A 27,979-nucleotide genomic window follows, 5' to 3' on the forward strand; every position below is an offset into this window, starting at 1 on the left:
ATCTGACCATAACTTCATGAAAAATCACCCGATGTACTTCAAATAAAAGTTAAAATGCTCTGAGGAGCATATTCTTTCAGAAAAAGCACCCCAAAAAAAATTTAAAATGCATATCTAAAATTTTCACCTTCCGACTGATTACGTCATGCACTGACACATATAGAATCTTCAAAATGAAGTGCGTACAAAACATTGTTTCCAAAGTAAGGCTGACCAGCAGCTATTTTCATCAAGTTGCCCCCCCTTGTATGGATCACCAACTTTCTACACCTCCCTTCATCTTTAGGAAATTTTTTAAAAAACCCCCCAAAAAAACAAAAAACAATTTGGTCCTGTGGATTGGAAGGTTGAGTTGCATAGTTGAGTCCTTGGAAAAGGCGCTTTACTCACATTCTCTCACCATACTCAGGTGTAAAATTAGTACCTCACTGTTAACAGCATTGTCCCTGTTGGAGAAAAAAATTGTAATATCGCCTAACAGGAATCATGTCTCATTCTACATGTTACATGTTGCTATATGTCAGGGACTCTGTGTAAAACGCTTCGAACACGTTTAGTGGATATTGCGCTATATAAAAGCTCAAGTTTTTTTTTCTTTTAGGGTTTTCAAAATTATTTTTAAGTCAACCTTTAACCCTCTCCTTACCGGCCATTCTCAGGATTTTCCCCAAAACTTCACACGCAACTGACACAAAATAGATTTTTTATTACTCAGACATAACAGCAGTAAATATTCTTGCAATACATAATGTCTTTAGCAAAACATGCTCTACAACACACTGTTCATTTCCTTTAAATTTTGTGATGTCCAAAGAAGTTTGAATAAGAAAAATGTTGGTTGTATCTTAACGAATGTGACGATTTTCCTATAGTTGGTAAGGAGAGGGTAAATCCAGCATCAAAGTATAAGTCCATTTCCACATCCATTACTATAAGTTTCAAGTGCTTCAGCCACTTAAATCCATGTTATGATCAACTATCAATTAATCGGTTTAGTAGAAAACGGTAGGGGCTGCCTGAAGCCAGTGATCGTAAAATACTAACGACAGAGTGAAAATGAGTGGATCACCCCCACTGGGGCACCCTACCCTCTACCCACGCCACGCTAACGTTTCATTCCCCCACTGGGGCACCCTACCCACTACCCACGCCACGCTAACGCTAACGTTTCATTCATACTGCAACCACCATTCAGTGAGTACAGACGATACAAGTTATTATATTATGCATTAAATTTTATTTTATTTGTTTTCCACGTCAATTTGTGTATTGTTGTGCTGGCGAAGGGTTTGTACCCGAAACGTTCATTGTCTGTTTTGTTCCCATACAAAGAAGCCTCTCCATTTTCACTCTTTCGTTAGCAATTATAAATCGTATAGAAGTAATTTTTAAAAAATAATAATATTAGATTATATGAAAAAAGGTTTATGAATAAATAATAAACAAGGTTAACGGGTGCAACTTGGATTGCTTTGTTTTTTAAAAAATCAGCATCGTCAGTGATAGCTAAAGGTGGGGGGGGGGGGGGGGTGGGGGGGGGGGGAGATGGACTAAAGATAGAACATTGGCTGTTCAACCTCGTAGAAAGTCGAGGGGAGAAAATATGTGTAAATAAGCGTAATGAGGTCTCTCTGTATGTTTATTCTCTGGTAATAGTTACAGTAGTAATAGTCATAATGATAGTAGTAGTAGTAGTAGTAGTAGTAGTAGTAGTAGTAGTAGTAGTAGTAGTAGTAGTAGGACTAGTAGTAGTAGTAGTAGTAATAGTATTTTTGAGCTTTTGAACATTTTTTATTTATTTAGCGCAATATCCACTAAGCATGCTCAAAACACTTTACAAAGTAGTAGTAGTAGTAGTAGTAGTAGTAGTAGTAGTAGTAGTAGTAGTAGTAGTAGTAGTAGTAGTAGTAGGACGAGTATAGCAGTAGTAGTAGTAGTAGTAGTAGTAGTAGTAGTAGTAGTAGTAGTAGTAGTAGTAGTAGTAGTAGTAGGACGAGTATAGCAGTAGTAGTAGTAGTAGTAGTAGTAGTAGTAGTAGTAGTAGTAGTAGTAGTAGTAGTAGTAGTAGTAGTAGTAGTAGTACTTGTAATTGTAATAGTGGTGGGAGTTGTAGTAGCATTAGTATATAATGTATTTTGTTATTTTTGTATTTTTATTTTTTTCATAGGTGCGTCCTAATGACTTACACCGCATGATAAAAGGAAAGTGCCAATGCTATGTTGTAAAATCTGATTGGCTTGGTGTGGACAAGCAATGTCGCAATGTCTGCTCTTTCACCAGGTCTTCTCTATTTAATCTACGAGGCGAACGTGAGTCTTTCCCATCTTGTTCTTTTTGTTTTGATTTTTAAAAAAAAATTCTAAATAATGTAACTCTATTAGCATGGAGCTCATTTACAAAAGAAAATACTATTATTGCTGTTGTGTTACTGTTATTATTACTTTCTATTTTTGTTATTATTATTATTATATTATTATTATTATTATTTTATTATTATTATTATTATTATTATTATTATTATTATTATTATTATTATTGTTATTATTATTATTATATTATTATTATTATTATTATTATTATTATTATTATTATTATTATTATTATTATTATTATTATTATTATTATTTATTATTATTATTTATTATTGTTGTTGTTGTTGTTGTTGTTGTTGTTGTTGTTGTTGTTGTTATTATTTATTATTATTATTATGTTATTATTATTATTATTGTTTTTTATTATTATTATTATTATTATTATTATTATTATTATTATTATTATTATTATTATTATTATTTATTATTATTATTATTATTATTATTATTTGTATTTATTATTATTATTATTATCATTACTATTATTATTATTATTTATTTATTATTATTATTATTATTATTATTATTATTATTATTATTATTATTATATTATTATTATTGTTAATATTGTTGTAAGTATTGTTGTATATTTTGTGGTTATTAGTGGTACCATTTTATTATTATTATTATGTTTTTTGTTGCCATCAAAATTGTATGATATATTTTCTAATGCTAAGAGTAAATGTGTTCAAACTTGTTCTATTTATCAGTACTGGCGGTTTTGCTCGGATATGCAGAAATCTCCGATTTTGGAGAATTTCCTCCTTTAAAAACGGCTTTAATTAAAAATTAAAACTTGAGCTCTTATATAACGCGAATATCCACTAAACATGTTCAAAGCGATTTACAACGTTTCCTGGATTCTAAACCCTTGTTCAGCCAACAATAAAAAACAATGAAAGCATAAATACATTACTAAAAAATCAGATGTACAGTAACTCTTTGTCTCGGAATGAGATTACTTGGTTTTGTCCTGGCACTGGCCGGAATCCTAGCTGGGAGGGAAACAGTCAAATGCATAGTTATTGTTTTGGGAGATGATATTTTTTTTCCTTGTAAATCATCTCTCTGTTATGTATTATTATTTTTATTTTGAATGTATAATGTAAGCATTTGAGTGTGTTCCTCTTTGTTGGATTTTGTGCTTGTGTCTGGATGAGACTTGTAGGTGATTTCAAACTAAGTACATTGGTGGTATGCTCTTGGAATCTACATCTGATCCCTATTTGTTCTCAATTCCCCTTTGTCCTCCTTTTTCTTGGGTGCTTTAGTTGTAATTCTAGAACTTTTTACTATCCCATTTTCTTCCTTTTTACTGGCGCTGATATAACCTTAATGTGTTGCAAGCGCCGTAAAACCCTTAAAACAAAAAAACCAAAACAGTAACAGCAGCAGCAGCAGCTTCTGATAGTGTCACTCTACTATGTTGTAATGATCTATCCAGGCTGCAAACTCATCGCTGCACTAGTGTATGGTTGCAAACCTGCTCAGAAGCGTCGTCACAACTCAATGCCCGACTAGATGTTCTGGGGTTTCGGGCTCTTGGCCACAGCGTGTACATGTGGGACAGGTGGCAAGTTCCCACTGATGAAGCGACGATGCTGCCTCGTCCGAAGTCAGGGAATCTAAGTATAACATTTGCCCAGCTCGGAACAAGGGACACCATCTATTATGCACTTGAGAGGGGTTTCCCCCATTCCCTCAATCGATCTTATTAACTCATTCAATCCTAGAGATTTTTTCTACTTTTCAAAATTGGAAAAAGATATATTAAAAATGAGCATGTACATAGATAGTTTTATTCAACTTTCATTAACATGCAAAAACATTAATCATTAGCTTTGATAGTACGCCTATAATTTGTCTCATAAAAATGTAATAAATAGGCATGGGGTTAAAGTAACCCGGATAAACTACCGTAGACTACTGATATAGTCGAAGTTAGGGTTGAGTGAGTTAAGCCAGCCAGTTGTAATCGTCTCCCACTGGACATCTGGGAGCTGGATTGCTTCCATTATCGAGCCTCATTCTCAAGGCGTTGCAGAGCTGCCAACCTACTGCAAAAAATGCGGAATTGTACACATTTTCAGCGATTGTATGCTTGTACACATTTCCCCCAAGATTGTACCCATTTTCAGTGTACGTAGATATAGCTCTTCATTGGATGTTGTGTTACCTTGTTATTCATACTATTACTAGCCTATTGAGAAACCTTGGTGACCAAGTGGATATTCATATACTTTTTGACCAATTATGATCTTCATGCTGGGAGGTAGAATTCTGAAAGGATTGGATTATAGTCTTGGGAACATCATTGTTGCTGCAATTGAGCTTGTGCGGTGTGACTTTATGAAAGTATACCTTCCTCTTACTTTCACAATGGTTAGTTTCCGTTGATTTCAGGATTATACCCATTTTTATGAAATCTCCCCCATTTTGAGGTCCCATTGTACACATTGTCATCAGATGGGGTTGGCAGCTCTGGCGTTGTTGCCAGTGTGCATGACACTGTATGCCCGGACTTGCGAAGTTTCACATCTACCTTCTCAATGTCCTTGCTCCTACCCCACATAGAAGCGGACTACTCTGAGGTAGTGTAGCATAGTGCCTGGGTGGAAGTCCTCAGAAGTGTTTGATCAGCACCCTGAGTTGTTCCCGCCAGCTTCTTCAGAAGACTGTTGCATTTCTCTATCTTCTGGGCAACACCGGACCTGATAGGTAAGGCTGTGGTCCAACATAACCCCCAGGTACTTTAGATTCCGCTCATATGGGAGAAGCTGGTCCTCAACGAGGACGTTCAGCGGGTATGCCAGCCACTGCACTGATGGAATGCTGTGGCCATGGTTTTTGAAGTGTTCAACTTCAGTTACCACTTGTCAAAGTAGGATTTGAGTCTAGTTGCATCCTTACTCCGAGTAACAAGTGCCCAGTCATCCTCGTATCCCAGCCTCAGGGAGAAGTGTTCAGCATGTTGCTATTGTAGACTTTAAATAACATTTGTGCCAGAACAGATCCCTGAGGGACTCCTTACCTCAGTTTCCTGAATTTGTTCGTGGTTTTCGCCAAGGTGACATGGAATTATTTTTCCCCTAGGATTGAAGAGAACAGCTTCAAGGTCTTTTTGCAAGTTTTGAACATTAACCCTTCGTGCCAGGCCGCATCGTATGCTGCTGATAGGTCTATAAATACAGCACCAATTAGCTGTTTCCATTTGAACCCAGTGTAGGGAACAATATGCCTTTTTATGTTGTGTGTTTGTGTGTTGGTGTGTAGTATCTCGATCGAGGCTGTTGTGAGTTGTTGTCATGATGTTCCGTTTGTGATTGTGACGTCATATCTTGTTTGCCCTCGTATATAAGCGGCAGTCACCGCTAACTCGCTCTCTTTTTTGCAATATGAATTTCTACTAAACGTTTCCTAACCGGATAACCAAAATCTAAGTATGTGTACTTAGTAAATCGCGAACTGCCCACTTCGGTGGAGATACATGCCTCGTGCATATTATTTATTTTATTTTATTTTCTCATCGTGAATGAGATGTAAAAATCTATTCACGACAATTGGCGCTGCGACTAATAAAGTTTTACAATTTTCACTGTGGTTTTAGTGTAACTGTAAAATTTCGAACCCTGCCATGAAAATCGTGCATGGAGACACCACGTGCATGGGCATGGGAATTAGTTTCATAAAAAAGAGTTCTGTAAACAAGTCCGTCGTTAGTTAGCATTGTTCTAAAATTTCAACGGATTATGTTTAGATGCGCCACGATATTTTTCCTCTGGATTACATTGGAGTTGGTGGATGCTACCCAACCAGAGAGGTCTTAACTGCTATTTCTGCAGCTATTCGCCGTTTTAGGGGTCGGCAATTCTCAACTAATTATCAGTATTTCAGTGATTTAACTACGATAATATTTAGAGAGATTTTCACTCTACAAAAAAGGAACAAAATATTGGTGAGTACCTTTCCCATTTTCATTGAATTGTTATTTGGAAATGCTTTAAATGACTAGGAGATGAGACCTATTATGCATTATTCCTTATAACTATCTGCTGATCTGGTGAACCACTCATAAAATAGGTGTCATGGTGTTTTTACTTACACAAGAAGTCGTAGTCGATGTCTAAACTCCTGAGTTTAATAGATCATGACCTACCATGCATACAGGGTAGGGTGCTTGTCTTTTATGCATGAGACTAGAGTCTCAATGACTGCTTTCTGGAGTACAATTCCTATGCATTGCATGGCTCCCAGATTGCTGGTCAATTACCTCTATCTCTAGTTTTAAAGTCAACAGTAACTGGACTCAACTCAGGTAGACTAGCTAACTAGTCTCTAAGCTGTAAGTGATAACACCAGAAGATTACAACAGAAGTCGAAATCTATGTCTAAACTGAGTTAATCAAGACCCACCATGCATACAGGGTAGGGTGCTTATCTTTTATGCATGAGACTAGAGTCTCAAGGACTGACATCTGGAGTACTATTCCTATGCATTGCATGGCTCCCAGATTGCTGGTCAATCAGCTCTATCTCTAGTTCTTAAGTCAACAGTAACTGGACTCAATTCAGGTAGACTAACTAGACTAAGTTGTAAGTGATAAATCACTTAACTAGCTGAACAACCTACACAGGCTGCTAGTTTTGTCTCACCAGACAGTAGCGTTCATCTTCATTTACATGTTCCTAACAACCCCTATTAAGTATAGGATGTTTATCTGAACTCTTTACATCCATACTCTGTTAACATATCTATCAGAAGGCGAAGTCGATGTCTAAACTCCTGAGTTTAAATCATGACCTACCATGCATACAGGGTAGGGTGCTTATCTTTTATGCATGAGACTAGAGTCTCAATGACTGCTTTCTGGAGTACTATTCCTATGCATTGCATGGCTCCCAGATTGCTGGTCAATTACCTCTATCTCTAGTTTTAAAGTCAACAGTAACTGGACTCAACTCAGGTAGACTAGCTAACTAGTCTCTAAGCTGTAAGTGTTAACACCAGAAGATTACAACAGAGGTCGAAGTCTATGTCTAAACTGAGTTTAATCAAGACCCACCATGCATACAGGGTAGGGTGCTTATCTTTTATGCATGAGACTAGAGTCTCAAGGATCTGGAGTACTATTCCTATGCATTGCATGGCTCCCAGATTGCTGGTCAATCAGCTCTATCTCTAGTTCTTAAGTCAACAGTAACTGGACTAAACTCAGGTAGACTAACTAGACTAAGTTGTAAGTGATAAATCACTTAACTAGCTGAACAACCTACACAGGCTGCTAGTTTTGTCTCACCAGACAGTAGCGTTCATCTTCATTTACATGTTCCTAACAACCCCTATTAAGTATAGGATGTTTATCTGAACTCTTTACATCCATACTCTGTAAACATATCCACTTGCCATAGACACCTGGTCAGTGTCTAAATAGGATAAGACCACCTCGAGCCCAGTGATTAAACAATGAAAATAGTTGAAAGCTATCAGCTGCGGTGTAGGTGTTGTAAACAAGTGAGAAGGGATCTTAGAGTATTCCAAGTTTACAGACTTTATCATTGTCATTACTGCCAAGGACCTTTTGAGGTCATCTGGGATATGCAAGCCTTTGGCTAAAACCTTGCTTGACATTCAAGCCCATAAAGGTCTACTCACTAAGGAAGATGTGATAGATAAGATCAGCAATGGCGATATGTTAGAACTTTTTGATTTTCGGTTCCCGAATCGTGCGTTTTTGAGAAGCCAGACGAACATGTCCCTGGTACCTCTCGCTACAGTTCCCTGCACAAAATCGTTTCGAATGATAATGTGTCTGGTCCTGGAGACAGACGAAGGGACTGTCTGAGCAGCAGATCACAACTAAAGCTGCAGGTTCGCATCCTGAACAAGACGCTACTAGCAATCCTCAAGGAAGTGCTAGTAATGTCATGAACCCTACATTTTGTATTTTGTAACGATGCGAAACGCACCATTCGTAATGCGTGGCACAATCAGCCTACCGAAAACATCCTTTTTGGCGTCCGACCAGGAGCGGGGTCCTTTTGTTCATGAAGGTAAATTTTGTCAAAATTCCATGGACAAGGTGCCTTACTCTGAGTGTCCTGAACCTGTAACTCACACATTGGACCCACCCTCTCAAGATTTTCTCAAACAAAGGCTTCACATCAATGGACCCACAAAGAGAGGACTGTGGACATGCGAGAGACACAATAAGGCGAACCCGCTGGCTACCACGAAGAACGCCATCTATGAGAAGAACCATAGAACAGGAAGATACTCCAATTTAAGAATCTGGATCAGAATCTGAGGAATTGGAAGATTGTAACCAAATTAGAGCAGTGACTCACCACACAAGCATTAAAACAACTGGCGGACAGCAGAGGACTGAGGTGAGTGTTGAGGCAATGTTCAAAAAGATATCACTGCATGAGCAAACCCAAAGTAAATTAGACTCTCATTGCACTCCAGAGCCAAGACTTGGAAGTTATGCAAAGAGGTGCTCAACGTGCACAGCCAAGATCTCGCTCCAATTTCCCACCATCAAGTGCCTGTTTTTCATGTGGAGGTCAAGACCACTATGCTAGAGACTGTTCCATGAAAGGTCGCCCAAAGGAAGACAAGGCGCCAAACGGACAGGGATCAGATTGAGCCTGAAATTGATCCCAGTTCAAACAAGGGCAAGTAAAGAGGACCCAGTTTTTTGAGGCACAAAACAGATGTGACTATGAGCGATTTGTGCCCCTACTCTTCTGACTGTACGAATTTTATTGAAATGAACAAACTGAGGAAAACCTTGCCCAGCAGACCAACGACTGAAGACACAATGTAAATCGGTCTAGCCAAAATAAAGAACAGATCGTAAAACCCTATTGTGATGAAGAATGATACCCTTGTCTTTGGAAAATATTTTGATGATCGTCTTTCAATCTTAAAACATCTCAGCTCCATGCCCAACAGACAAGACTAAACGCTGCACAATAATATTATACAATAGGCCAGAATCTCTTCTTCCTTCAAGATGACCACTTTAGACGAATGAAGTGATGGAGAATAAACTGCTGAAATTGCCACTTCCAAGAGATTTGGATTTGTGTGTAAGCATATCCTCAAATGATGTCAATGTGTAACTTAAGGCTGCTCATTGTGGTTAAAATATAAAAGTAAATATGAGAGGCCAGGACCTAACAATTCTAATACATTTGGGATACCCATGACATACGTTGAGAATGGCATTCTATGGCCCTCAACAAAGATACTAAGAAACTCTCACCAATCAGATCACTTCAATCACCACCACAATGAAAGTAATTAGCAGCTGTTAAGAATTCTTATTCAGGTCAATTATTTCCTGCCTCTAAATGCACAAGACCTGAACCACCGCTCTGACTAGTGACAGATGGTCAAGACGAGCGAGAGAAAAAAAATAAAAAATTATGGTGACGTTATGAAGCTACATACCCAGGAAGAATATATATTACTAATTGCTTCCGTCATCTGCAGTGCAGTCAATAACAGATAGTTTTTACAACAAAGAATTTGAGCTTAAGCCTAAACCCATAAAGGAAGAGGGGTAATTATTGGTGAAATATTAAAAATTATGTTTTAAGCAAGCTCACAAGACTGCTAGTAAACCATCGAAGACAGAGTTGAAAAGATGAAATTCGACTATGGAATTAGAAGAGGCAAAAAGTGCACCTTGAAGACAAAAATTAAAAATTAAAAACGTTTTATAACTGAATGCCATCCTGATCAGTCCTGCCAGCATCATTGCAGATTTAATCTTCGGTGCAGTGTTATGTGTAAAAAACAGAAACAAGCTTTAAGAAGAATGGTCAATCAAGAAGCCTCCAACTCTGTCATGACTCATCTCTGTTGCTATGTACAAAAAGAAAAACCCCAGACCCTGGAAAGAAACAACAAAGTATGTTTGACTGTCTGGAGCAACATCACGGTCTGTATCAACTGAGCAGAATAGCAACGAGTCGATGCCACCACAGTGATGAAGGGGTTCAATTCCAAAGAAAATACCAGGGAAGCTCAGCCTGATGATACTGGACTCGAACCAAAGGCTGAAGGAGAAGGGGTAGAGGTGACGCCTCACCTCCCCATCAAAGGGTAGAGGTTTCACCTCCCCACTAAGAAACTTCTCACATCATGATGACTCAAGGGCACAAGGGACTACTAGAGACACCTGGAGCAGACACCATGCACAGGGAGCCTGATGACACCCCAAGCAATCACAGGTTTGATGACAGCTGAAAAAAGTGCCCTGAACCCAAGACCTGATGATACCAGGGTTGGAACCCCTCAGAATCACAGGCTTGATGATACCTGGTGTAAGCCCCCCTGAACCCAGAGACCTGATGATACCAGGGATGGTACCCCTCGGAATCACAGGCGAGGAAGGGAGAGAGCTACCCAGAGGCCCATCCGATAATGGCTTAAGAACCCGACCCAACATGATGGAACCAGAATAAGCCAAAATGTGAGAAAGAACCCATGAGGGTACCATGACGACCATGTGGGCCAGGAAACCATGGTAGTGGTACCCCTAATGAACTGATAACATGAACACATGAGAATTCACCTCAAGCAGGCGAGGGAGGGAATTATGGCTATACATCAGAAGGTATTTTACTACCTCGATCAGGTGAGTCAGAAGCATAAGCTTCAAAATGATGATGGATACCACCTTGTGGCAGGACCTGTATTATAGACATTAACATGAATTGGTAACGGACATGGTTCCGACTATGCTTTAAAAAAAAAAAAAAAAAATTTCTGACATTATCCCTGGTCATCATCATCTTGTCAATCAATTAATAAAGAGCTCCCCTATCCTGTTAGCAATAATGTAAATACTAAATAAGCTCAATTTTCAGCTGCATTGTTTTAAAGAAAAAATTAGACATATCCACCCATTTACAAGTGCAGCAAGCAACCACACTGACATTGTCTTACAATTTTGATTGCTTATATTCCCAATGAAATTTGAAATATTACATCCCTCCTAACATGTTATCTTTTATTAATTTTGGTCCAACTTTCATAAGTACTTTTTTCTGATATGGATATTTTCAGTAGTGATTTGCGGATTTTTATTTTATTTCAAGTTTTTTTCAAGGGAAATTCATTGTATCCCCTGTGGATTTTTATTTCAAGTTTTCAAGCCCCCGGGAAGGGAGATTTATTGTTTGTTGTTATTTCCCCCGTTTTATGGCTCAATTGGAGTAACGCCTCTAAGGTAAGAAGTTTCTTTTTTTTCGTTATGGGATGTCAAACTGGAGACTGAGGTTTGTTTTAGAAGGGGGAGGAATGTAGGGAACAATATGCCTTTTTATGTTGTGTGTTTGTGTGTTGGTATGGTGTGTAGTATCTCGATCGAGGCTGTTGTGAGTTGTTGTCATGATGTTCCGTTTGTGATTGTGACGTCATATCTTGTTTGCCCTCGTATATAAGCGGCAGTCACCGCTTACTCGCTCTCTTTTTTGCAATATGAATTTCTACTAAACGTTTCCTAACCGGATAACCAAAATCTAAGTATGTGTACTTAGTAAATCGCGAACTGCCCACTTCGGTGGAGATACATGCCTCGTGCATATTATTTATTTATTTTATTTTCTCATCTTGAATGAGATGTAAAAATCTATTCACGACACCAGCTTCAATATGCACTGTAAGGATAATGTTGAATTAGGATGCCTGCTTACTTGTCATGCATGTCGGCAACCATGGTGACATGAATACGGCAGTATTTGGTCAGGCAGTCTGCCACAGTGCCATTGAGAATGAGATCTAGAGCTGAACATGATAGGATAGTAGTGTGTGTGGAGCCTGGGATGGCCGACGCCATTCGGGCACCAGATTGGATCACTATTCTGTCTCCTATTTGGATGGGTTTCTTCATGGCACCCGCATATCGGCTTGACATACAGGATGGTCTAAAGGTGGTCAACTGGTATTACATCTCTTACACAGAGAGAGAGAGAGAGAGAGAGAGAGAGAGAGAGAGAGAGAGAGAGAGAGAGAGAGAGAGAGAGAGAGAGAGAGAGAGAGAGAGAGAGAGAATGAGAGAGGAGAGAGAGTGAATGAAGAGAGAGAGAGGAGAGAGAGAGAGAAGAGAGAGAGAGGAGAGAGAGAGAGAGAGAGAGGAGAGAGAGGAAGAGAGAGAGAGAGAGAGAGAGAGAGAGAGAGAGAGAGAGAGAGAGAGAGTAAGAGAGGAAATGTAAGTATAGTTACATTAACTATACATGTTCTAATGACATTGCATATTATTGGTAAATAAAACTGTAATTAATTATTGATTATTTTTAATAAATTATTATATTATTATTATTATTATTATTATTATTAGTATTATTATTATTATTATTATCTTTGCCCCATGACATGCCTCAGGCACCCCTATCAACGTTAAGGTGGTGATCCATTAGGTGAGATCGATGGCAGACAAAATTACTGCACTATTCTAGTAATATATTTATGTTTTCATCGTTCTTCGTTGTTGGCTGAAGAAGGGTTTTGAGCCCAAATCATTCTGTATTTGGTTTATATTAATTTTTTTTTAATACTTATTACAGTCCACAGCTTCTAGCAGCTTCGTATTCACTTTGAATATGAAAGCTCCGATTTTTTGTTGCCCTTTTTATTAAGATTAAATGATGCAGACAATTTTTACCATTACATTGTGCAATGCAATGGTGAACTCACTCAACCTTAACACCGACTATATCCGTTGTTTACCCGAGTTAATTTTACCCCTATGCCTATTTATTACATTTTTTCTGAGACAAATTATAGTTATATATAGACCTGTAAATTCTCAGTCAATTAACTGAAATCAGTCAATTTGTCAAATTCAAATATTTAAAAAAGAAAAGAAATAAAAAAAGAAAGAATTCACAAATCGTAGTCGAATGACCGTAAAATAATTAGGAGTGTTCCACAGCGCTACGCATAGCTCATGGGGACCGTTTATATTAACGATGTATATATTGCCAAGACAAAGCGACGCTTTTTATAAAAGGTGTGTCTGAACACTTCCCTGGGTATTTTCACACATCCTTCGTTAAATTATTTTTTCACTTTCCAATCCGTCGTGATCCCAACTGTAGCCAATTTTAACTGAGCCACCGAGCGATAAATTTCACTGTTTCATCTAAGCCAAAATTGACCACATTTACCCTTCGAGTCTCAAAACTATGATAAAGTAAATTGCGAATGCCGCAAGTCCGTTATGTAGACACCTTCAAATCGAAAGTTAGGATAGATTGCTACAAGCACATTTCGATTGCCTCACGTTGTAAACAAACTGGTTGACCGTTTCTTCACTGATTGAGTACCTGATCATAAGGAACAATGGTAAGTAGCCTAATTAATTCCTGTGCAAATCAGGACGTTTTCTGGCATTGTTTTTCTCAAGCCCAAGCGAGCTTGCTGTTTTGTGGCGATTTACCTTCATTTCGATTCTTTGAATTTTTCCGCTACGCCTGCCGAAGTTTCTTCTTGATAATTCACTTCTACTTAATTTTAATAATTCAGTGTATTGGCCTGAAGTCATATTTATTTAAGTTTTTTTTTCTCTGTCATTTACTGATTGAAAATCAAGTTTGCTCATTGCTACATTATTCTAATGTTCTCACAATGGCTGAGCTGTTCGTGGATCGCAATTCAGACTTGTCGAGCATCGATAAAGATGTGAGTCCCGTGAGGAATAAATTCAATTGGTCATGGCTAGAAGTTAAAGATGATAATGGTGATTATTTTTCTATGTCAAAAAAATTCCAGAGGCAGGAATATGACTTTGATGAAGTCATCTTTACCTATATGAATGACATGCTTATTAGCATTCCTTCTACATCAAATTATGGCAGTCATACTTCCAGTAAGAAATAACACCCACTATTTTGATATATTGTATTTATCACTCTCCTCTCAATGATGCCCTTATTTAAAAAAAAAATAATTGAATCTTCAGTTTGTCGAAGAGTTTCAGTCAATTTTTATAGAGCTCATTTACAGGCCTATATACAGTATCACAGCTAAAGTTTTTAATTTTTGCATGCTAATGGTAGTTGAATAAAATTATCTATGCACATGTTCATTTTTAATACTTTTTTTTTCCTATTTTGAAAAGTAGCAAAAATCTCTAGGATTGAGTGAGTTAATAAAGAGGAAACCAATGCTGTATTAATTGTTTTCTTTTCTCATCTTTGTTTTTTTTTTTTGTCTTCTCTCTTTCTCGACAAATCCAGTGAGCGTTTCTCTACCGCCACCCACCACCACCACCACCACCACCACCACCCAGGCTCCTTCTAGGCTTCCAACTGATGACTCGGAATCATCTCCTCCTACAACCGCTTCCAACTCAACAAACGATGAAAAAGCCCCGGGCAACTCCAAGACGGCCAGCGTTGAAAATGATGACAATACCTTGGTGTTGGTTTTAAGCATATCGGCTGGATTGCTGGTCTTGGTCATTGTGATAATCGTGGCCATCTATTTCAAGTTGCAGCGCAATGGGAAAGGTAGGGATAATCGGTCTTCTCAAAGTGAATAATGTCTTATATTTTGATGAAAACCTTACAAAGTCTTCCTCCATTCTCTCGGGGGGATTTCCAACTTTCTTCTCTCTTCTGCTTCTTCCCACCACCTCCTTTTCCTCCTCCTCCTCCTCCTCCTCCTCCTCCTCCTTCTTCTTCTCTCTCTCTTCTCTTCTTCTTCTCTTCTTCTCTTCTTCTTCTTCTTCTCTCTCTCTCTCTTCTTCTTCTTCTTCTTCTCTCTCTTCTTCTTCTTCTTCTCTCTTCCTCTCTCTCTTCCTTTCTTTTTTCTTCTCTTCTTCTTCTTTTCCCTCCTCCTCTCCTCCATCATTATCCTATTCCTCTCCCCTCACTATACTTCCACTCCTCCTTCTCCAAGCAATTATATTTTACCCATCGCCTCAAACAGTATTGAATCAAGGACACTGAGATTGAGAAATGAATTTTAGATAAAACAGTAAATTAAAATACCCTTGCCAATTTTTGAGGGACTTTATGAAGAAGATATAAATTATTAAGGACTTAAAAAGTAAATTTTACATCTTTGATCATTTTACCTTTATCACACCTGATGTTACACTGAGTGGTCAACTGTTTGATGTTACACATAGTGGTCAATGGTCAATGTTACACACCTTCTGATGATACTATCCGCGAATCCGCGGATTTTCCTTTCTTTCCTCGGTTTTACCTTCTCGATTCTCGATCGGAATTTCCTCATTTCCTTTTAAATATCTTTTTAAATATAAAATCTTAAAAATACCCCCTTTTAAAAAGGCCAAAACACCTAGTACTCTTCAAGTACTCAAAAGAAGTCATCCTGCCTACTTTCCTGTGGTGCAAGAATGTTCTAGGTGAGTTTTCCGTTTTTCCGAGACTTTTCCTCCTTTTTGACTTTTTGTGAGTATCATCACTGACACCTAAAGGGGGTTTCAATAGCTTAGTTGGTAAAGCACTCACTTCATACACAAAAGAACCAAAATCGATCCCAGGTGCGATCCAGATTTTTTTTTCTGTACCCCTCTGTCCGCCTAACTGTGAATGGGTAGCTAGATCTGTTAGATCTGGTGGAAAGTACTTTGCAATAGACTAGAGTCCTATCCAAAGGATAGCAGGCAATTGCTGTTGTCTCTTTCAAGCTATAGAAACTGGAATAAACTCTGGCTCCATGGGCCTAATGGCTCTAATGGACTACTTACATGTAAACTCTGAAAATACAGGGGAGGTAACTAATGTAAACTATTATTTTACAGATAATAATCATTTAAAAAATTAACTTGAGACAATTACTAATTTTGTGTGTTTATTTGGGGTTGTGGGGGGCAAGGGGGGGGGGGGGGGGAGAGAGGGATTGGTTGTGTTTGCTTGTATTTTCCAAATCTGAAATGTTACACAAAACATTAGAGGTGCCTAAATGAGCTGGTTTATGAGATAAAGAGAGAAATCAACAGAGTGAAGAAGATTTAATAAAAATTGGAAACATCACAAAACACGTTTCAGCTCTTGGCCATCATCGGGAGACCATACTAACGAAAGAGTGAAAATGGAGAAGCTTCGTATAGGAACATTTTATTTTCCACATTATTTTGCGTATTGTTTTGCTGACGAAGGGTTTGTACCCAAAACGTCCATTTGTCTGTATCGTTCCCATACGAAGCCTCTCCATTTTCACTCTTTCGTTAGTATTTTCACGATCACAGGCTTCAGGCAGACCCTACTGTTTTCATCAGGATACCAACAATGTATACAAACATTGATGGTAAAATGTTTTTCCCTATATCTTGTGTTCGTGTCCTGGCTAAGGCCAAGGGCTGAAACATTGTTTGTTTGTGATGTCACCAATTGGATTCAGTAGTCTGATGTCACGCTGCCCGGCAATGGTGGCCATCTTGGTTCTAAACAAAGAAAATCATTACTTTTATTCTTCATGCTGGCTAGAACTTTTCATATGTGATCAATATGTGAAAAAGTCAAAACATGATCAAATTTATGTGATTTTTTTTCTCCTCTGGATACGCTTTTATGCTCGCCGGGGAAATATTTCATGCGGCGTCCGCCATTGTTCCGATAGTTTAGAGCCAAGAGCAGTGTTACTAAGTTACCATGCGTCATTTTACGACTGTTGAAGAGTATTAATGTGAGTCATCTTTGACTCTTATTGAATTTTCACACAACATCCACCGTCTTTCCACAAGCCCTGCTGTGTGGGTAGAATGGCCTTTGCACAGATAAGCTTTATTTGTGCGGCTATGTGGTCTAGTGGTATGACGCTCGCTTTCGGATCGGAAGGTCCTGGGTTCAATCCTCGCTCGGCGCATAGTTGAGTCCTTGGAGAAGGCTCTCTACTCACATTCTCTCACCATACTCATATGTAAAATTAGTATCTGGCCGGTAACAGTGTTGTCTCTATCCGAAAAATAGTGTAATATTGCCTAACAGGCATCATGTCCCGTCCAACATGTTAAATGTTGCTGTTGGCCAGGGACCCCTTGTAAAGCGTCTTAAGCACTTTTAGTGGATATTGCGCTATATAAAAGCTCAAGGCTCAATTGTGCTCTTGACTCCCGGTGACTTTACAGTCATAGCCCTTTCTATCTTTTCATAGCTCAACGTCTCGCTTAGCTATTACAGTCCTTGCTGGTCATCGAGAGGAGGCTTAGGCATGTTTAACTCACTCAACCCTGACACCGACTAAATCCTTAGTTTACCAGGGGTTACTTTTACCCCATGCCTATTTATTACATTTTTCTGAGACAAATTATAGGCGTAGTATCAAAGCTAATGTTTTTCATTTTTACATGTTAATGATAGTTGAATAAAACTATCTATCCACATGCTCATTTTTAATACATTTTTTCCAATTTTGAAAAGTAGCAAAATTCTCTAGGATTGAGTGAGTTAATGCCGAAGCGTGCTTGAGTTCGAAGTAGACATAAGTTACTCATAAGTCATATTTTCTGTACTAATATTTTCAAGTTTTATTATTTTTAGTAGAGAAAAATAATTTTTGGCATTTTTATTTGTTAAGTGTGCGTACATACTTTTTAGCAGAAAAAAATAAAATAAATGTTGCATTTTTAAAACACAAATGCTATTCCAATCTGTGTTTTCCGTCCAATTCATGTTTTATTTTCTCATTTTATGTTCCAATGTGTGTCATCTGGTACATTATCAATGGGATTTAGAGTGTCTATACGTGTTTACTCTTTAATACCTTACACCTATTTGTATGTTCAGTAATAAGTTGTATTTAAAGTCTTACAAATTTTATATTCACAGATACATTTTTAAAGATTGTGAAATTTGCATATAAGGAATATTTGAAATAAATATATCTCTGAGATTAGTTTTGATTAAAAAAAAAAAAAAGACAAATAAAGATTGTTCGTTTCTTTAATTAACTAAGTTTTTCTTATATACTTGTCCTTCTCAGTTAATATTTTATTATTTCCGCATTGATTATACAAGTAAATTATTAGAATTATGCCAATTTGGTTTCAGCCTTTGTTGAACGGTTAATCTTACTCAGTTTTTCAAAAAGGTCACCCAGAGTGACAATTAAAAAAAAAAATTTAATTCATGTGTTTTTATTTTTATTGGGTTTTTAAAAAAATTCCAGTTAAGATTTTATCGAGTAATTTTCCCGACCAAGTTAATACACCCATTTGATTTTGTTTTTATTGTTGGTGTTTTAAAAAATGAAATGTTGAAGTAAGTTTATTGTGTATTATTTTGAATCCATTTATAAAAATTTCCATTTATCCTTTATGATTTTAATTTTTTTTTTAAAGTCTTTCATGAGGAAGAGTGTCAAAGGCCTTTCTAGAATCCAAATATATAACGTCTATTTTATTCCCCATTACCAACTAGCTTTGAAAAGTTTTCAATTACCTCTAACAGTGGTGTTACACTAGATTTTTTTTTTTTTTTCTAAATCCATGTTGACTTTTACTTAACATATTATTCTGATCAAAAAAATTTACAATGCTAATTTTAATACGTGATTCAAGGACTAATAGTAGTAGTAGTAGTAGTAGTAGTAGTAGTAGTAGTAGTAGTAGTAGTAGTAGTAGTAGTAGTAGTAGTAGTAGTAGTAGTTTTAGTCGTCGTCGTTGTCGTCGTCGTCGTCGTCGTCGTCGTCGTCGTAGTAGTAGTAGTAGTAGTAGTAGTAGTAGTAGTAGTAGTAGTGATAAAAGGATCTAGTGGTGATAAAAGGATCTAGTGGTGATAAAAGAATCTTGCGGTGATAAAAGGATCTAGTGGTGATAAAAGGATCTAGTGGTGATAAAAGAATCTAGTGGTGATAAAAGGATCTAGTGGTGATAAAAGAATCTTGTGGTGATAAAAGGATCTAGTGGTGATAAAAGAATCTAGTGGTGATAAAAGAATCTAGTGGTGATAAAAGAATCTAGTGGTGATAAAAGGATCTAGTGGTGATAAAAGGATCTAGTGGTGATAAAAGAATCTAGTGGTGATAAAAGGATCTAGTGGTGATAAAAGAATCTTGCGGTGATAAAAGGATCTAGTGGTGATAAAAGGATCTAGTGGTGATAAAAGGATCTAGTGGTGATAAAAGGATCTAGTGGTGATAAAAGGATCTAGTGGTGATAAAAGGATCTAGTGGTGATAAAAAGGAACTAGTGGTGATAAAATTTATTTCTTATAGAGAATCATGATAACTATCGTAAAAATGATTTTTTAAAAATCTTTTTATTTTCTAATTTTTATTTTTGATAGAGTCGGCCATCGGGTCCATGCAGCCGGAGCTTTTTCCAGTTTCTATAGCATGAACAGTGCAATAACAATTGTTTGCTACCCTTTGGATAGAGCGCTAGTCTATTTGCAAATATCTTTCCGATAGATCTAACGGACCCAGCTACCCAACCACTGCAGGGTAGACAAGGGGCAAGGGGTCAGGGGTCAGAAAAAAAAATACAGACTTCACCCAGGGATTGATCTCAGTCCCTTTACATGTGAACTGAGTGCCCTATCAACTGAGCTATCAGGATAGAGACTTTTCTATTCCTTTTTTTTTTTTTAAAGCTATCTTTCTTCTCTAATTTTATTTAATTTTTTTTTATCTTTTCTTCTAATAGAGGAGACACTGTATCCACCATTCGATCAGGTCCTGCCAGATGGCCATGGTACTTATGGTAAGATTTTATTATTCTCTCAATGGAACCCACTATCCTCTGCACTGTCGCTTACACCGAGAAAGGCGGCGCACGTGTGTGTGTGTGTGTGTGTGTGTGTGTATGTGTGTGTGTATGTGTATGTGTGTGTGTGAGTGTGTGTGTGTATGTGCGTGTGTGTGTGTGTGTGTGTATGTGTGTGTGTTAAACAGTGCTAGACAAAGCAGAAAGAAAAATACTTGGGGACAAAAATCAGTCTTCCTTCCTCAACCAGAGACCCATTGAATACCTGTAGGAGGTCTGAGGTTCGGTTCCCCAGTAGCGGCAGCCGTAAAGAGGTACTCTTTTTACATCTGAGTGCATTGAGAAAATATGAGCAAGGAATCTTTTTCATGGACTCGATGTTGTGCAACTGAGAATAGGACTTGAACCAGTAACTTTCTGGTTTGATGGCAAGTGTCAAACCTCAAGACCATAAAGCCGTACTACAGTCTAACATACACATTTTTATTTTTCAAGGCTTAATCATGACCTGACATCTTTAAACTTAAAAATATTAATTCTTTATTGATATTCCTAGGGGCCGTTAAAACTGGATTAATTCTTTATTGATTTTCCTATGGGCCGTTAAAACTGGATTAATTCTTTATTGATTTTCCTATGGGCCGTTAAAACTGGATTAATATTATTTTCTAGGCCATTAAACTGATCTTATTGATTTTCCTATGGGCGTTAAAAACTGGATGAGTCTTTATTGATATTCCTAGGCCGTTAAACTGATTAATTTTTATTGATTTTCCTGGCCGTTAAAACGGGATTAATTCTTTATTGATTTTCCTATGGGCTGTTAAAACTGGATTAATTCTTTATTGATTTTCCTATGGGCCGTTAAAACTGGATTAATTCTTTATTGATTTTCCTATGGGCTGTTAAAACTGGATTCATTCTTTATTGATTTTCCTATGGGCCGTTAAAACTGGATTAATTCTTTATTGATTTTCCTATGGGCTGTTAAAACTGGATTCATTCTTTAATGATTTTCCTATGGGCCGTTAAAACTGGATTAATTCTTTATTGATTTTCCTATGGGCCATTAAAACTGGATTAATTCTTTATTGATTTTCCTATGGGCCGTTAAAAAACTGGATTCATTCTTTATTGATTTTCCTATGGGCCGTTAAAACTGGATTAATTCTTTATTGATTTCCTTGGGCCTTAAAACTGGATTCTTTATTGTTTTATTCTTGTTTTTTAAAACTGGATTAATTCTTTATTGATTTTCCTATGGGCCGTTTAAAAACTGGATTAATTCTTTATTGATATTCCTATGGGCCGTTAAAACTGGATTAATTCTTTATTGATTTTCCTATGGGCCGTTAAAACTGAATGAATTCTTTATTGATTTTCCTATGGGCCGTTAAAACTGGATTAATTTTTTATTGATTTTCCTATGGGCCGTTAAAACTGGATTAATTCTTTATTGATTTTCCTATGGGCCGTTAAAACTGAATGAATTCTTTAATGATATTCCTGTGGGCCGTTAAAACTGGATTAATTCTTTATTGATTTTCCTATGGGCCGTTACAACTGGATTAATTCTTTATTGATTTTCCTATGGGCCGTTGAAACTGAATGAATTCTTTATTGATTTTCCTATGGGCCGTTAATTCTTTATTGATATTGATATTCTTTTAGGGCCATTACGACCGTCATCCCCGACGAGACAGCCAAGCCTGAGACGCAAGACGGTTTTTCTGATGTCTTCACCAGATCACAGTCATCACCAGGCCCTGCTGAAACAATTTGTATACTTCTTAAAGGTAGGTCTGTCTGGTCACAAGCAGACTGCTTGAAGCTTGGAATACTGGCTGGGGTCTCCTGACCTCCCATGGTAGGCAGAGAGAGAAAGGTCACTTGCTGTGTCTTCTATCCCCCCCCCCATGTTGCTCTCTTAGTTCTAGATTGCTCGTTTACTTTCCTGGACATTTACTTTCCTGGTCCTATTGGGGATCCACAGCTAGGAGGGAGACAGTCAAATGTATAGTAGTATATAAATTTTTTTCGAGAGATATTTGTTTCCTTTTAAATCATCTCTCTCTGTTATGTACTATCCGTACTCAGGTGTAAAATGATTACCTGGTCATTTTACGGTGAGGGAATGTGAGTAAAGAGCCTTTTCCAAGGACTCAACTATGCGCTGAATGAGGTTCGAGCACAAGACCTTCAGATCCGAAAGTGAGTGTTAAACCACTAGACCATATGGTATAAAGTAATTTATGACCAAAAAATTTAATATTTTTCCCAGTGCTTTCTTAATTTCTCCCAGCAGGCCATATAGAATCCATTTTTTATTTCATACAGTACAAGTCATTCGTTAAATGCCACCACTTTTCCAATATCCATCACTGTGCACAATCAGGTACTCATTCAAACCTGAGCCAAGAGGGGCAATTCCTCCCATTGTGGGCAGGAAGGTCACTTACTGTGTCTTTTTTTATACCCCTATATCTGTTTTCCAACTTGCTTTTTGTTGTTGTCTTGGAATGAGATTACTTGGTTTTGTCCTTTCCCTGGCCAGAGTTCTTGGCTGGGAGGGAAATAGTCAAATGTATAGTTAAAATTAAAGTTTTTCCGAGATGACATTTTTTTTTCATTGTAAATTATTATTTGCTTTACTCTCGGAAAAAGTATCAAGGCCGCATATAAGTATTGAGTTGAAAAATAAAGTGCTTTAACTCTCTCCTTACCAGCCAGTTTCAGGATATTCCCCAAAACTTCGCACCCAACTAACAAAAAAAAAAAAAAAAAATTATCACTCAAACACAATAGCAGCAAATTCTTGCGATAAATAATTTGTTTAGCAAATCATGCTCGACAACACGCTGTTCATTTTTTTTAGATTTTATGATGTACAAGAGAAATTTGAATAAGAAAAAAGTTGGTTGTATCGTAACGAATGTGACGATTTACGTATAGTTGGTATGGAAAGGGTTAACCATTTTGTTTACAATCTATAAGCGTTTTATAAATGCCATTTCTTTCCCAAGAGCTTTAGGTTTTCGTAAGGTGGCAAAGTGGCCGAGTGGTTAAGGCGTTGCACTGTGACCCAGGAGGTCCCGGGTTCAATCCCGCTTCAGGCACTATCGTTTTTCTTTTCCTTGGGCAAGATTATTAACTCACTCCAATTTGCTCACTTGGATAATACGGGTGATTCCTGTTGACATCAGACATCTTGTTTGATGAATTATCTATCTATATTCCTTCGTGAAATGCCTAAGCGACGATATCTTATGATGTTGTGCGGAAGAGCGTAATTTTTAATTAATTTTTTTTTTAGGTTTTTGTTGTTTTGTTTTTTTTTTACAAGGTGCACCCTATTACATACTAATGAATATATTATTTTAAAATTTTCTCAGACCTATTGCAAGTGTGAAGTTGTGGAGCCGTCAGAAGCCGAGGCAAACCAACACAATGGAGGCAAGGCATCCTGGTTAGTGGACAAGCTGACCAAGTAAGCTATTGGATTGATTGATACTTGATACACATGCCCATCTATGCATATGAGAGAGAGAGAGAATGAGAGAGAGAGAGAGAGAGAGAGAGAGAGGAGAATGAGGGATGAGGAGAGAGAGAGAGAGAGAGAGAGGAGAGAGAGGAGAGAGAGAGAATGAGAGAGAGAGAGAAGAGAGAGAGAGGAGAGAGAGAGATGAGAGAGAGAGAAAGAGAGAGAGAGAGAATGAGAGAGAGAGAGAGAGAGAAAGAGAGAGAGAGAGAGAGAGAGAGAGAATGAGAGAGAGAGAGAGAGAAGAGAGAGAGAGAAGAGAGAGAGAGAGAGAATGAAGAGAGAGAGGGAGAGAATGAGAGAGATGAGAGAGGAGAGAAGAGAGAGTGAGAGAGAGAGAAGGAGAGAGAGAGAGAGAGAGAAGAGAAATAAGTAGGAGTGAAATATCTGTTCAATGTTATAGTTATCATTTAACGTTATAACAAGTGTAACTAAATGACAAATTGCCATATTTATGGACAATAAAGATCTATTATTATTATTATTATTATTATTATTATTATTATTATTATTATTATTATTATTATTATTATTATTATTATTATTATATTATTATTATTATATTTACTACTCTGAACAGAGCCATCTCGGTGCTATGGTTTTTTCCCTATAAGCTGATTGGAATGGCTCATATAGATCATGGAATTTTAAATGTAAAATTTAATTGGTGAAGAACTGGTTTTTTAAAAGGGAAGATTCGAAACGGGTCTGTAGTTTTTTTAAAAATCATTGTGGTCTAAAGAGGGTTTCTTTTAAAGTGGGGTAATCGGAGCTGTCTTCAAACAAGACGGGACGATACCATTCAGGTGTGGTTTTATCCTTTTTTTTTTTTTTCAACTCAACTCACATGGTACATTCTGTCAACTAATACTTTTTTATTTTATTTTATTATTATTTTTTTTTAATTCTAAATTTAGAGGTGATTTTATCCTTTTCTTCAACTCACATGGTACATTCTGTCAACTAACACTTTTTTTTTTCTTTTTTTATTCTTTTTGTTATTCTACATTTAGATGTGATTTTATCCTTTTCTTCAACTCGCACGGAGCATTCTGTCGACTGAAGGCATTTGTGGAAGGAAAGGAATATAGACCCGTGGAGATGGGACCTCAAGGGGATGTGTTTAACCTAGGTCTCAGTTACATGTACAAAGAAATTGGCAATAAGCATCTCGGCAATGTGGTAAGTAGTAGTCCTTCATTAAAGATTAAAGATTCAGCTTTATATAGCGCAATATCCACTAAATGTGCTCAAAGCGCTTTACAAGGGGTCCCTGGTCAACAGCAACATTTAACATGTAGGACGGGACATGCTGTCTGTTAGGCGATATTACAATTTTTTGGACAAAGACAACGCTGTTGACGGCCAGGTACTCATTTTACACCTGAGTACGGTGAGATAATGTGAGTAAAGAGCCTTTTCCAAGGACTCAACTATGTGCTGAGCGCGAGGCTCGAACCCAGGACCTTCTGATCCGAAAGCGAGTGCCATACCACTTGACCACATAGCGCACTTTTTTAAAAAATATAAAGATATCTTGGTGATGATTTCTTCTTTTCTCATCCTTTGGGTAATAGATTCTATTTCCTCCATAAAAGTAACCAACAAAAATGAATATATATATTTATATATATATAACTGCTTCAAAAAAGAACAAAATACCAAGCAAGGGGTAGACTATCTAGGTTTTCAACTGGTGTAATTATCAACGTTTTAATTTTTTAATTTTTTTTATTTTGTTGTTGGCTGAAAAAGGGGTTTTGAGACCAAAATGATTTGTTATATTATTTTTTAAAGCTGTTATATTCATTTCTGTTTATTCTGTCTAAGTAAAATGGAGAAAGTTATGAAGGATGGCGATCACCCCCTTCGCAAATATATTAAGTTCTCCTTGAGGAGCCGTCGCCTTAAATCTATAAAAACAAAGACAACACGTCACTTTAATTCATTTTTGCCACATGGTGTTCGAATTTTTAACGTACAACTGTGATTTAAATTAAATACTGTCTTTTAAATATACACACACAAGTTCGGACTAAAGGCCAGAAGTATGGCCTATCTCAATTTATCCAATTTATATATAAAGTGTTGCTATTGGTTCTTGGTTGTATAATTTTACAGTTTTGTACATTTGCATATATATATGTATACATTGTCGCCATAGATTCTCAACTTTCAGTTTATACATTTTTATGCATGCCACGTCTGTAAACGAATTTCCATTTTTTTGGATGAATAAAGTATATATTATTATATATTATTATTATTATTATTATTATTATTATTATTATTATTATTATTATTATTATTATTATTATTATTATTATTAATTTTTTTTTAGACCTCAGATTCCAGCAGCTCAGTTAGTCTCACTTCTATTTTTTCCATGCATATTTTACCACCACACAGGCTGGCATCGTGTCCCTGACAGGGGAGAGCTGCAAGACCCTATTTCTCGGGGAGCTCAACGAGTACGTCCTTCCAAAATACATGTCTCCTTTCCTGCAGCAACTTCACAACTTTGGGCCAGAAGAGGTCAATACTTACAAGGTACGCGTGAAATGAATAGATGAGTGCATGATTAGAATTCACTGTGCTTCTTCTTCTTTTTTTTTCTTCTCCTTCTTCTTCTTCTTCTTCTTCTTCTTTTTCTTTCCCTTCTTCTTCTTCTTCTCTTCTCTTCTTCTTCTCTCTTTCTTCTTCTTCTTCTTCTTCTTCTTCTTCTTCTTCTTCTTCTTCTTCTTCTTCTTCTCTTCTTCTTCTTCTCTTCTTCCTTTTCCTTCCCTTCTTCTCCTCTTCCTTCTCTTCTTCTTCTTCTTCTTCTTCTTCTTCTTCTCTCTCTTCTTTTCTCTCTTCTTCTTCTTCTTCTTCCTTTCTTCTTCTTCTTCTTCTTCTTCTTCTTTCTTCTTCTTCTTCTTCTTCTTCTCTTCTTCTTCTTCTTCTTCTTCTTCTCTTCTTCTTCTTCTCTCTTCTTCTTCTTCTTCTTCTTCTTCTTCTTTCTTCTTCTTCTTCTTCTTCTTCTTCTTCTTCTTCTTCTTCTTCTTCTTTTCTTCCTATTCTTCTTCTTCTTCTTCTTCTTCTTCTTTCTTCTTCTTCTTCTTCTTCTTTCTTCTTCTTCTTCTTCTTCTTCTTCTTCTTCTTCTTCTTTCTTCTTCTTCTTCTTCTTCTTCTTCTTCTTCTCCTTCTTCTTCTTCTTCTTCTTCTTCTTCTTCTTCTTTTCTTCTTTCTTCTTCTTCTTCTTCTTCTTCTTCTTCTTTCTTCTTCTTCTTTCTTCTTCTTCTTCTTCTTCTTCTTTCTTCTTTCTTCTTCTTCTCTTCTTCTTCTTCTTCTTCTTCTTCTTCTTCTTCTTTCTTCTTCTTCTTCTTCTTCTTCTTCTTCTTCTTCTTCTTCTTCTTCTTCTTCTTCTTCTCTTCTTCTTCTTCTTCTTCTTTTCTTCTTCTTCTTCTTCTCTTCTTCTTCTTCTTCTTCTTCTTCTCTTCTTCTTCTTTCTTCTTTCTTCTTCTTCTTCTTCTTCTCTTCTTCTTCTTCTTCTTCTTCTTCTTCTTTCTTCTTCTTCTCTTCTTCTTCTTTTTCCTTTCTTCTTTTTCTTCTTTCTTCTTCTTCTTCTTCTCTTTCTTCTCTTCTTCTTCTTCTTCTTCTTCTTCTTCTTCTTTTCTTCCTTTCTTCTTCTTCTTTCTTCTTCTTCTTCTTCTTCTTTCTTCTTCTTCTTCTTCTTCTTCTTCTTCTTCTTCTTCTTCTTCTTCTTCTTCTTCTTCTTTCTTCTTCTTCTCTTCTTCTTCTTCTTCTTCTTCTTCTTCTTCTTCTTTCTTCTTCTTCTTCTTCTCTTCTTCTTTCTTCTATTCTTCTTTCTTCTTCTTCTTCTTCTTCTTCTTCTTCTTCTTCTTCTTCTTCTTCTTCTTCTTCTTCTTCTTCTTCTTCTTCTTCTTCTTTCTCTTCTTCTTCTTCCTTTCAATTGCAATTCATATCTCTGGTGTAGTCATCACAGATTTAACAACAAGAGTTAGATGATATTCGCTCAACACACATTCATATTCATTCATCCAATTTCATTTTATCAGCCCTTTGAAACATTCAACGACAAGCTCTTCCACTGCACTTTGTGACAACTTATTCAAAACGATTCTGCATGACAATTGAGGTTTGGTCGTGGAATCTAGAATCTAGAATCATCGTCCCTACTAATCTCCAAAGTTGGGAGAGGCTTTACTTAAATCTTTACTTATCCTCATAGGATGTATTTCTCCAGGGTTTACCAGACAAAAGACTTAGATAACCCAAGCTTCAGCCATAGTACAACGAAGTAAAGTGAGCAATTGTGGATAAGTTTCTTGCTTGAGGAAAACATGAGATGTTGACATGCCGCTCAAACCCTAGTC

At 36.9% G+C, this 27,979-nt stretch overlaps 1 protein-coding gene across 5 annotated transcripts in view; it reads left to right on the plus strand.

The window, feature by feature from the left end:
• The window catches only part of LOC144957682 (uncharacterized), a 95,370-nt gene that overhangs the window by 64,355 nt on the left and 3,036 nt on the right, over window positions 1–27,979 (plus strand). For all 5 annotated transcript variants that reach the window (XM_078889034.1, XM_078889032.1, XM_078889033.1 and 2 more), the window contains 7 exons: window positions 2,168–2,309; window positions 14,625–14,897; window positions 20,006–20,062; window positions 21,737–21,861; window positions 23,458–23,552; window positions 24,617–24,785; window positions 26,013–26,153. In XM_078889034.1, the coding sequence (XP_078745160.1) occupies window positions 2,168–2,309; window positions 14,625–14,897; window positions 20,006–20,062; window positions 21,737–21,861; window positions 23,458–23,552; window positions 24,617–24,785; window positions 26,013–26,153 (1,002 nt within the window). The remainder of the gene's footprint in view (window positions 1–2,167; window positions 2,310–14,624; window positions 14,898–20,005; window positions 20,063–21,736; window positions 21,862–23,457; window positions 23,553–24,616; window positions 24,786–26,012; window positions 26,154–27,979) is intronic.

This window comes from Berghia stephanieae, chromosome 12, assembly GCF_034508935.2.
Source record: "Berghia stephanieae isolate SIO BIC M18660-M18661 chromosome 12, UCSD_Bste_1.3, whole genome shotgun sequence".
NCBI lineage: Eukaryota > Metazoa > Mollusca > Gastropoda > Nudibranchia > Aeolidiidae > Berghia > Berghia stephanieae.